Source organism: Mytilus californianus, unplaced genomic scaffold, assembly GCF_021869535.1.
Source record: "Mytilus californianus isolate M0D057914Y unplaced genomic scaffold, xbMytCali1.0.p SCAF_4, whole genome shotgun sequence".
Lineage (NCBI taxonomy): Eukaryota > Metazoa > Mollusca > Bivalvia > Mytilida > Mytilidae > Mytilus > Mytilus californianus.
The window spans coordinates 88716191-88728888 of record NW_026262690.1 but is presented as its reverse complement, the minus strand read 5'-3'; the positions used below and the strand labels follow the sequence as shown (position 1 = coordinate 88728888).

Below are 12698 nucleotides of genomic sequence, written 5' to 3'. Positions count from 1 at the left end.
TTTATTCATGTCAAACAAATTTTTTTTAAAAAGAACAATGTTGAAAGTTTTGTCAGAAATCAACTTTTTATGATTGACTTGGGACAGGCACATACATGCAGAATGTGGCGGGGTTAAACATGTTAGTGTTGATTTATGTTATATAATAATATATTTTCATTCAGTTTATTCATTGATTCAATCATAAAAAGTGAAAATATATTATTAATATTGAATGATTACATCATCACATGCAGTTAATGAGTATAAAAAAAGTATTTTTGTCTATATATAAGAATTTTTTTTTACTCAGGTAAATTAATCAATGAGTGATAGATTTCTCTTAGAAGAAATTTAAAGGTCCCAGTGAATAAACTACACAGAGAACAATAGCTATTGTATTCATTCAATAGGACAGGTGAATTTACAAAAGTTTAAATACCTGGTCAAGATAGAGATGGCACTGTGGAAAACTTTCATTGGGTTCGCAATAAAGTTTATGGAACAAGCGCTCTGAAATTGTACATTTTTCCTGAAAAGAAAATAATCTTCAAAATTTAAAAAAAAAATGGGGGGGGGGGGGGGGGGGGGGGTTGGGGGGTCAAAAAGTTTTGGGGAGGGGGATTTTCAAATTTTTTTTGGGGGTTCATATTTTTTTCTTCAAAATTTTTTTGGTAGGGATTTTTTTTTTATAATTTTTTTTTTTTCTCCCAAAAATTTTCAATTTTTACATTGATTATTTCTAATTTATATATAAAAGCAACAAATACTGATATGGCAGGAGATACACACCAAACAGGGTGCGTAAATTATTATATATAACAGGTTAACTAAGTATTGTGCAACAGCACAGTATTGCGCATTAGCAAGAAATCTTCAATTGAAAATAAATACAAATCTTTTAACTAATTTCAATAGGATTAAATTAAGTATTTAATTTTTGGGGGTTCTTACCTTGTATTACTATTTTGGAGATTGGGCCCCGTTTTTAAATTGGTCTACATTGAGGTCCAAAGGGTCCAAAATTAAGCTTTGTTTGATTTCATCAAAAACTGAATTATTGCAGCTCTATGATATGCTGAATCTTATTGTGCATATAGATTTTGTTATTTTGGGCCCTGTTTTCAAATTAGTCCATATTAAGGTTTGAAGGGTCCAAAATTAAACTTTGTTTGATTTCAATTAAAATTAAATTTTTGGTGTTTTTTTATATGCTGAATCTAACCATGTTGTTAGATTTTGGATATCAGACCATTCTAGGTAAATTAAACATCCCATTTCAAATTTTTAAGATCTTTGACGACATTTATTTTGTGTCAGAAACCTATATTATGTCAAAAATTTGATCACAATCCAAATTCAGACAGTATCAAGCTTGAATATTGTGTCCAAACTTGTCCCAACTGTTCAGGGTTCAACCTCTGTGGTCATATCAGGCTGCGCTAGGCAAAGCATTATATTTGTATATGTTTAACAGTTGAAAGGCTGATTTTTGTCTCGCCTTGACGGAGTCAAAAAGCGAGACATAGGGATGCTGTTTCTGGCGGCGGCGTCAACAATGTATTAGTTTGTGATTAGGTATAGTTTAAGGTGAACCACTAGTGGTTGGTCAATGATATTTGGTACGCAGTTGTATTAGCACTGGTACATCTCATTTCAATGGAGATTATTTGGCCCTGTCCCCTTAGTCATGGTCTATTGACTTTGAAACTTTTGCTTAGTTTACATGTATCAGTTTGTGATTAGGTCAGTTTATGGGGAACCACTAGTGGTAAGTCAATGATATTTTGCATGCAGTTGTATAAGTATTGGCATATCTCATTTCCATGGAGATTATTTGGCTCCGCCTCCTCAGTCATGGTCTATTGACTTTATAACTTTTGCTTAGTTTACATGTATAATTTGTGATTAGGTCAGTTCAAGGGGAACCATTAGTGGTAGGCCAATGTTAATTGGTATGCAATTGTATAAGCATTGGCATATCTAATTTCCATGGAGAATATTTGGTCCTGCCCCCTCAGTCATGGTCTATTGACTTTGAAACTTTTGCTAAGTTTACATCATCATGTATTAGTTTGTGATTAGATCAGTTTAAGATGAACCACTAACATTAAGTCAATGATATTTGGTATGCAAATTTATTGGCATTTGCAAGTCTTGTTTCCATGGAGATTATAAAGCCCCACCCCCTCATCATGGTTCATTGACTTTGAAACTTTTACATAAGATACAAGTCAATGTTTGTGTTTAGTAGGTTTGTTGATAGGGAACGACTTATGATAAGTCATGGTATTTGGCATGCAGTTGTATTAGCATTGGCACATCTCATTTCCATGGAGATTGTTTTGCCATACCTTCAGTCATGGTTCATTGACTTTGAATATTTGCATAACTTACATGTTAAAGTATTGCTATTTTAATTTCAACATTTGCATTATCAAAAGTACAAAAAGGCGAGACATATCTCTGTGTTAACAGTTTATTTTCTCTTGTGTCACAATCTATATGACCCAATCACGAAAACAAAAAGGGTGAAGGATACATGAGAGGCAAATTGTTAGTTTATGACTGCAGACTGATATGTTTTGACGTCAATAACAAGAGTATTAAGAACGATTGGAACCATTTTTGGCATTTTAAGATAAAGATTTCTGTTTTGACTTACATTATCGACCTGAAATGGAGTGTTGAAACCTCCTGTGTTGTAGATAGTTTTTAAAGGGCATACGATACAGAAAAGATCTATTGATTATTTTTCCTTAAAATTAAGACTCAAAGGTTTTGATATATACTTTTCTGATATGCCAACAAAAAAAAAATACCATTATGACTTATTTTTTGAGATATTTCAGTCTGAAATTTGCATGTTACATGTAAAAACACAAATTCATTTTTCAATTAATACTTTTCCAAAAAAAAAAAATACCACAACTTTCCAATGGAAAGAGAGATTTTAACCCAGTATTTTGCAAACTGTTCATAAATTTATTGCCCTCTAGGGCAAATGTAGGTTCAATGTGATATTTTTTATTATGAAATCATACAATTATTGGTAATATTAAACGCTATACGAATTACTGTCATATAGGAATTTTTTGATAATAAAAAAGTCAAGTCTTCATTGCCTCAAATTTTTGGATCTGCATTAGATGTACTAAATGTTTGTTTCCCATTGCAAATACTTTCAAGTTCATGTAACAAATTTAATGATGTAATTAATGATTTTTCTGTGGGTTTTGTATGCTTATACCATTTAAGCAACAGTGTAAAAACAAGGCTTTAAATTTGGATGTTTTTTCTGCCCTTGCTACTGTATGGTATGCCCTTACATGGTCTACATTTAATGTACTTATTTGTACTAAAAAAAAAAAAAAAAAAAATGGAAAAGGCGTTTTGAATCACTTTATCTGATTTCATTTACAAAAGATTTAATGATGCCACAGATGTCCTTGCAATAATGTATATGATAGTCTTTTCTGCAGTTTAATTGTATCCATCTTTTTTTCAGATATCTATCATCAACTGGATGAACATAGGTTGTTTTACATTCGCATGCTGTGTCAATATAAAAACAACAAAACAAAGTACAAAGGTCATACAGTAAGTCATTAATCTGATTTAAATACATGATACAAATTTCATGCTGAATCTTCGTTTCCCATAGTAAAAATATTATATTTCTCTGATTTACAGAAGTTAAAAGAAGATTGCTCTATTTTACATAAGCCATAAAAAGATATACAATCTTGATAGATAAATTTGCATTTAATTGCGGGTTTTTGTTTTCGTAGGATTTCATTTCTGTTGAAGTCGGGGTTATCAAAAATTTTACTGTTAACATGATATACAATATTATACTTGACATTCAAAATTTGAAATTGTGTAATACTTCGTTTTCATCGTTATCAGTATTTTCTACAGCTTCGAAACAACATTTGAAAGGATTTCTTATAAAGTTAACAAGTGAATTTGTTAAACAAGCCGAATTAATGGAGTACTTTTTCCTCGAGGGAAATCAGATGAATGCTTGTGTGATAACCTTTTAATGTTATTTTCAACAAACAAGAAACCTTTTATGTAAATAAGATTTGGCCGTTTTCAAGTTGGACAAAAACAGAAAAACTAATGTTTACTAAGATAAATTTGCTTAATTGTCGTCATTCGCGGTAAACATGCTAATTTAATTTCCAATTGTCGTCATTGTAATGTGCCCTGAAGAAGACATCCTCCATACTTGTCAAAATATTATATGATAAAAATACTGATACGTTTTATAGTGGCCTTTTTTATTAGAGTTGAACTTTCTGACCATCATAACAATTATACATGGGTTGCAGGAGCGTGGTAGTGTAAAATTTCAACCTTAAATCTTGTCCATGAAATGGTTTTTGATCAGCAGCTTCTAACATTTTGACCTGTAATTGACATATTGTCCTAGATATAGGACAGACAGGAATGAAATTTGATGTTTTGCAGATATTTAATGATAGAGATCAAATGACATTGCATGTAGAAGACCCAGTGTCTTTTAAGTGGGCCACTATGACAAGACAAACTGAAGAACATTCTAGTGTCCAATTTGACTACTGGTACTGATTATACAAAAATTTTGTCTAGCAAAGCAATTTTAAGGAGCCATGGGCTATACTACTGAACACTTGCTTTTTTCCATCCCTTTCATAATGGTTTGCACATACTGAACATGCATGAAATATTTGCCACTGTACGTGAAGCAACCAACAATCAGTCATAATGGTTTGATCAGTGTACAGTGGTGAGATGGGAGTATGTTTAGCAATTTCTAATCTTTCTACGATGTTTTCTATACTTAGGTCTTCATTGACCTCTGTTTCAACCAAATTTCAATTCTTCGACACTATTTTGGCATTGAGAAAAAAAGAGGTTATGACCTATATTTTCCACTTCAGTGATTTTGGTGAAAGATGAATTAATTTTATCTAAGCCATGAATGATGTTTGGTCACACAATGTTTAATTTTCTGCTTTTCTGATATGGAACCACTTAAACTTTGAGGTTCAACAAGGTAAACACTGACATCATAGATTTTTATACGACGTCGTATAATGATATGAAGTTGTCGTTGGCATTGTCCAAAGACACATTTGGTTTCTGGACAATAACTTTAGTTTAAGTGAATGGATCTCTAAGAAAATTTACAAGAAGGTCCAATACCACAAAAGAAAGGATGGGATTGATTTTGGGGTTACCAACAGTTTAGGAATTAGGGGCAAAAAACAAGCATTTTTGCAGATTCCGGACAATAATTTGTATGTAAGTGTATGGATATCTCTGAAATTGTACCACAAGGTTCCATATCACAAAGGGAAGGCTGGGATTGAGGTTGGGGGTAATTGCCCCAAACGTTCAGGAATTAGGTTAAAAAAGGGGCAAATAACAAGCATTTTTCTAGTTTCCAGACAATAACTTGTGTTAAAGTTTATGGAACTCTCTGAAATTATATATTATTATTTTTCCTGAAAATAAAATAATCCTAAAAATTTTTAAAAAAAAATTGGGGGGGAGGGGGATTTTTTTTCAAATTTTTATACGACCTCAAAAAAATTTTGTGGTCGTAAATTGGTATGACATTGGCGTTGTCGTCGTCGTTGACGGCGTCGTCGTTGTTGTCGTCCGAAGACACATTGTTTTTCGCACTGTAACTTTAGTTTAAATGAATGGATCTCTATGAAATTTTACCATAAGGTTCAATACCACAAAAGGAAGGTTGGGATTGATTTTGGGGGTTATGGTACCAACAGTTAAGGAATTGGGGGCCAAAAAGGGGCCAAAAATAAGCATTTTTGTAACTTCCAGACATAACTTGTGTGTTAGTGTATGGATCTCTCTGACATTGTACCACAAGGTTCCATATCACAAAGGGAATGCTGGGATTAATTTTGGGGGTAATTGCCTCAAATTTTAGGAATTAGGGGCCAAAAAAGGGGCAAAAAACAAGCATTTTTCTAGTTTCATGACAATAACTTGTGTGTTAGTGTATGGATCTTTCTGAAATTGTACTACAAGGTTCCATATCACAAAGGAAAAGCTGGAATTGAGTTTAAGGGTAATTGCCCTAAACGTTTAGGAATAAGAGGCCAAAAAGGGGCCAAAAATAGGCATTTTTCTAGTTTCCAGACAATAACTTGTGTTCAAGTGTATGGATCTCTCTGAAATTGTACTGCAAGGTACCATACCACAAAGGGAAGGCTGGGATTGTGTTTGGGGGTGATGAATCATAAGGGGGTTCAAAAAATTTGGGGGGGGGGGTTCCCTTTTTTTTCTTTAAAATTTTCCATTTTAAATTGGTTATTTCTGATTTATATATAAAAGCAAATAATAATGATATGGTTTGAATAGGTAAATTAAAAAATTTTAAGTTCTTAGACCACATTCATTCTGTGTCAGAAACCTATGCTGTGTCAAATATTTAATCACAATCCAAATTCAGTGCTGTATCAAGCTTGAATGTTGTGTCCATACTTGCCCCAACTGTTCAGGGTTCAACCTCTGCGGTCGTATCAAGCTGCACCCAGGGGAGTATTTTATTTATTGGGGGTTCATATTTTTTTCTTCAAATTTTTATTTGGGGGGGGGGGATTTTTTCAGGAATTGGGGGCAAAAAAGGGGCCAAAACAAGCATTTTTCTAGTTTCCAGACAATAACTTGTGTTTAAGTGTATGGATCTCTCAAAAATTGTACTACAAGGTTCCATACAACAAAGGGAAGGCTGGGATTGAGTTTTAGGGTAATTACTCCAAGGGGGGGGTCAGAAAGTTTGGGGGGATTTTTTTTTCCCAATTATTTTTGGGGGTTCATATATTTTTCTTGAAAATTTTTGAAATTTCAAATAATTGCACAGTATTGCCCAATAGCAAGAAATCTTCAATTGAAAATAAATACAAATCTTTAAACCAATTTCAATGGGATTAATTTAAAGTCTTTAATTTTGGGGGTTCTAACCTTGTATTACTGTTTTGGATATTGGGCCCCATTTTTAAATTGGTCTACATTGAGGTCAAAAGGGTCCAAAATTAAACTTTGTTTGATTTCATCAAAAACTGAATTATTGCGGCTGTATTATATGCTGAATCTTATTGTGCATTAAGATTTTTTATTTTGGGCCCTGTTTTCAAATGAGTCCATATTAAGGTTCAAAAGGGTCCAAAATTAAACTTTGTTTGATTTCAATTGAAATTAAATTTTTGGTGTTTTTTTATATGCTGAATCCAACCAAGTTGTTAGATTTTGGATATCAGACCATTCTAGGTAAATTAAATGTCCCATTTCAAAATTTTAAGATCTTTGACCACATTTATTTTCTGTCAGAAACCTATATTATGTCAAACATTTGATTACAATCCAAATTCAGACAGTATCAAGCTTGAATATTGTGTCCAAACTTGCCCCAACTGTTCAGGGTTAGACCTCTGCGGTCGTATCAGGCTGCACCCAGCGAAGCATTTTATCTATGTTATTACCGGTACAGCTGTAAATATTTTTTTTTAAAAAGTTTTTTTTTTTATACTGGAGGATATTTATAGAAGGACTTCAGAGATACTCCCTTCATTTAGGCACTCTGAGTAACAATTTCTCCTTCTGACCTAATACCAACCAAAAAAAGTAAACGCATATGTCTCATAGAAATATGATATGACTTTTAATTTTTTTAATTTGATAAAGTCAAACAATATAATAAGAGATTTTCAGGTGTGGTGCCTATCTTTACAATTTATTATACATATTACAACTAAATAAAATGTCTTCAATTACATCACTGTCAATAAAATTACATAATTTACAAAAAACAGAACATAAGTAAATCATGAATTTTACATATAAAACACAACCTATTGTACTTAAAATTAATCTTCTTACTAAACACAAATACATGTGCACCCTAGATGATTACCACCCTTGTGGACTATTGTCTCATGCAGGCACCTACTTTATAAACTTTACTATTATTAGAATTGGCCTGTGTTTTTTATGCGGAAATTCATGTGACTTACCTGGTAATAAATATATAATTAGAAGCTGTGAAAATGATTCACAGCTAAGTACGGAATCAACTGTTACTTCTATTAAAATTTGTATTTAGCTGTTTATTTTTTTTTGCATTTCCTGATTAATAAACCATTATAGTACATGTATACCTTTTTCTGTGACATTCGGAAGAAAAAAATGAAAAACAAAAATTTATAAATATCATGCGTAGGATGAACATTCTATAAATTGAATGTATATGGCCTACTAAATTGGTTGTCAAATCTTTGCATTTTCCTATAAATTTCCATAAATATACCAGTTGAGGGAGGTTTTTGTACATATATAAATCTATGCATGCCTCTAGGCAGAATTACGAGAGAGAGATGAGTGCAGTTACTAGTTACTTAATATTCACTTCATGTTACTATTATTCAAATAAATGCACTTATTTTTCTAAATCTGAATAGAAAGCTATGTATGCTTCAGGTTAAGTACATCTATATTCATTTATTTCTCAGTCATTATTTTTATTAATGTTTTCAACGTGTCAATGTTTATGAAAAAAAGTTTGTTTTGAACAATCGTCTCTTTGTTTTTCAGCTAGTTCAGTGGTCTGGAAGATTGAAAATGAGAAAGACTCACAAGGCCAATAACTTCGCTACAACGGGACTTTTATGTACATGTAAAGTGATGCAGACAAACTCAATTCTAGAAATAAAAATGGATGGCAATATGTTTATGAGCAGGCATGACCTCGGAATGACCTTTACCTTCTGTGATCCTAGGTAATTTACGTAAAAAAAAAGTTTATGACCTTTACACTTTACGATCCAAGATAATATTTTGCAATGTATTTTGAAAGGTTTAGGCAAACCTGTATCTCCATCATGTAGCCTATTGACAGGATGGTCCATCTAGAAGTTTCACTCAAGTTTTAAAGTCTCTGTTATCATTTAAGACTAGGGAAACTTATAAAATGAAGAACAGTAATAAAAAGTCCATTTTATTTCCATGTTATTACACTCCATGCAACTGAAGAGGGTATGATGTATTTAACCTATCGCCCACCATCACCTCATTGTGGCACAGATAATGCCTTCATTTTTTTTCCCAGATTATCTTCAGCATTATTTCACTTAATATTTAGAATTGAAATGTCTGAAGCATTTGCTTGAAATAAACTTAAAACTGACCACAAAAACTGCTCATATTATACATAACAAAACTACAGTTCCTGTTAAAAAGTCCAAAATCAGTTCTTGTGATTAACATCTTCTATAATGTGTTTTTATGCCCCCGCCATAGTGGGGAGGGCATTAAGTTTTACCCTTGTCCGTCTGTAGGTATGTACGTACGTACAAACGAACGTACGTCCCAAAATTGGTTTCCGTTCTCTAACTTTAGTTTACCTCAACCAAATGTTATGAAACTTATACACAATGCTTATTACCGAACAGATCAAGTTTGAATTTTGGTGGCGTCACTTTTACAGTTCTAGAGTTATGCCCCTTTAAAAATTGCCGAATTTTTTCGTTTCCGTTCTCTAATTTTTGTTAGAAATGTGACTGGAACACATTTCTTCATAGATATTTCAGAAGGCTTCAAATTTCTTAATTTTATTTCAATTCTTGGGACATAATTTTTTGTTTGACAAATGAAAAATTGATATTCAGAAATTTTTTTAATTTACAAATTAGGATTTACTTGATGTCAGAAACATTATATCATAGTTCCTGACTGATATATTATTACTTAAAAAGATACAGAGTTTTTACAACTACAAAGAATTTGACAATATTCTCTTATTTAAGATGAGAAATTGCTTAGGCTAAAAAGTACTGTTCTAATTCCTGCCTTCCCTACCTACTAATAAATTAATGCGTAATCTAACAAATATTATGGAATGTTTTGTTAAGCATTGAAAAAGTCCAGAAATTTTTTGTCAAGCACCATTATAATCCAGAATATATGCAGTCTATGTAAACCATTTTTCTAAAATAGAATTATTATCCCCCTACTCTTAAGTTTGAAGACTGTCTGCCCATTGGTCCATCCACTGATGTGTCCTCCCTTCTGTCAATCACTGTAAATCAGGGAACCCTGAAATTTTAGAGCAAACTTCATGTGAGCAATACTGACTGAAACAAGTGCTTGTATTTTCTTAGCCTTATAAAGATACTTTGGATTGGTTAATATTCGTGGTATACCAATTTTTGTAGATTTCGTTGGATACCAATTTTAGTTCAACAAGTTCAAAATATCTAAAGGTTTGTATGCAGACTTTGGCAAAACCAGGAAATTAAATAGCCACGAAAATTCAATTTTCCCTCAGTCCACAAAAATTAGTACCTACCAAAAATAGAAGTATCCACAGGAGATGATTGCATGTAGTTTACAAAATCATTCCCTTAAAAAACATATAACTCATTGGCTAAATGGATTTCACTGAATTTTTTAGGGTAATGTTCGTCTGAACTATTGACTGCAATACTATACAGTATGGGATTTGCTCATTGTTTAAGGCTGGATGCTGGCATGGGGAACTGTCTTTGTTTACATCCTTGTCCTTTGATGTATAGTTGTCTCCTTGGCAATCACACCACATATTGTTATTTTAATATGGAGATGTAAGGAGAAAACACTGGTTTAATGTATAGAAACAGAGTTGCTTCCCTTGAATTTCAAATGTTCATTTACTATGCAAGAGTGTATGAATTAAGAACTCTGGGCACATTACGATGATTACATCTAGTTTATGAATGGAACCAGGATGTACCATGCATGATTATATATCTCCTGTCGTTATTATGTAATAACTTTGCATATAAATTAATCAGGAAACCTGTCAATTGAGAATTATTGCTCATTAAATGACCTCTTTATTGCATGGTGTCGAGAGTTAATATATCTTTTTTCATGTCTCATTTTGGTCTTTCCAGAATAAATCCATCATGATCTGTAATTTAGTTGTGAGTTAGGTAAACAAGGTGTAAAAAGATGAAAGACATTGTAAAATGGGGGCAAAAAACTTTTAGTTTAGATATATTCTATGTCTATATTTAACTAGACTAAAAGTAAACAAAGATAACACTTTAAACAATGCTGCACTTGAATTCACCTCCTGTTTTTGGGGGGTTCATGTTGTCTTATCTGAAGTTTTCTGTTTTTGTTTTGTGGACTTTTGTTTGTCTTTTTATACCCCTTGATTTTTATACGACCGCAAAAAAATTTTGCGGTCGTATATTGGTATGACGTTGGCGTCGGCGTCTTCGTCGTCGTCGTCGTCGTCTTCGTCTTCGTCCGAAGACACATTGGTTTTCGCACTCTAACTTTATAGTTTAAGTTAATGGATCTCTATGAAATTTTACCATAAGGTTCAATACCACAAAAGGAAGGTTGGGATTGATTTTGGGGGTTATGGTACCATCAGTAAAGGAATAAGGGGCCAAAAATAAGCATTTTTGTAACTTCCAGACATAACTTGTGTGTTAGTGTATGGATCTCTCTGACATTGTACCACAAGGTTCCATATCACAAAGAGAATGCTGGGATTGATTTTGGGGGTAATTGCCTCAAGATTTTAGGAATTAGGGGCCAAAAAAGGGGCAAAAAACAAGCATTTACTAGTTTCATGACAATAACTTGTGTGTAAGTGTATGGATCTTTCTGAAATTGTACTACAAGGTTCCATATCACAAAGGGAAAGCTGGAATTGAGTTTTGGGGGTAATTGCCCAAAATGTTTAGGAATAAGGGGCCAAAAAGTGACCAAAAATAAGCATTTTTCTAGTTTCAGGAAAATAACATGTGTGTAAGTGTATGGATCTTTATAAAATTGTACTACAAGGTTCCATATCACAAAGGAAAAGCTGGAATTGAGTTTGGGGGTAATTGCCCAAAACGTTTAGGAATTTGGGACCAAAAAGGGGCCAAAAAACAAGCATTTTTCTTGTTTCCAGACAATAACTTGTGTGTAAGTGTATGGATCTCTCTGAAATTGTACTGCAAGGTACCATACCACAAAGGGAATGCTGGGATTGAGTTTGGGGGTAATTGCCTCTTAATTTTAGGAATTAGGGGCCAAAAAGGGGCAAAAAACAAGCATTTTTCTAGTTTCAGGACAATAACGTGTGTGTAAGTGTATGGATCTTTATGAAATTGTACTACAAGGTTCCATATCACAAAGGGAAAGCTGGGTTTGAGTTTGGGGGTAATTGCCCTAAACATTTAGGAATTTGGGGCCAAAAAGGGGCTAAAAAACAAGCATTTTTCTTGTCTCCAGACAATAACTTGTGTTCAAGTGTATGGATCTCTCTGAAATTGTACTTCTAGGTACCATACCACAAAGGGAAGGCTGGGATTGAGTTTGGGGGTGATGAATCATAAGTGGGTTCAAAAAATTTGGGAGGGGGGGGATTTTTTTTTCATTTTTTTTTCTTTAAAATTTTCCATTTTAAATTGGTTATTTCTGATTTATATATAAAAGCAAATAATAATGATATGGTTTGAATAGGTAAATTAAAAATTTATAAGTTCTTAGACCACATTCATTCTGTCTCAGAAACCTATGCTGTGTCAAATATTTAATCACAATCCAAATTCAGTGTGTATCAAGCTTGAATGTTGTGTCTATACTTGCCCCAACTGTTCAGGGTTCGACCTCTGCGGTCGTATCAAGCTGCGCCCAGCGGAGCATTTTATTATAATAGGTGG

General features: G+C 32.9%; 1 protein-coding gene across 1 annotated transcript in view; it reads left to right on the top strand.

Moving 5' to 3' along the window:
* Positions 1–12698, top strand: part of LOC127738869 (aryl hydrocarbon receptor-like) — a 109372-nt gene that overhangs the window by 73935 nt on the left and 22739 nt on the right. Inside the window, exons 7-8 of the mRNA XM_052250324.1 lie at positions 3488–3579; positions 8587–8771. Of these exons, the coding sequence (XP_052106284.1) occupies positions 3488–3579; positions 8587–8771 (277 nt within the window). The remainder of the gene's footprint in view (positions 1–3487; positions 3580–8586; positions 8772–12698) is intronic.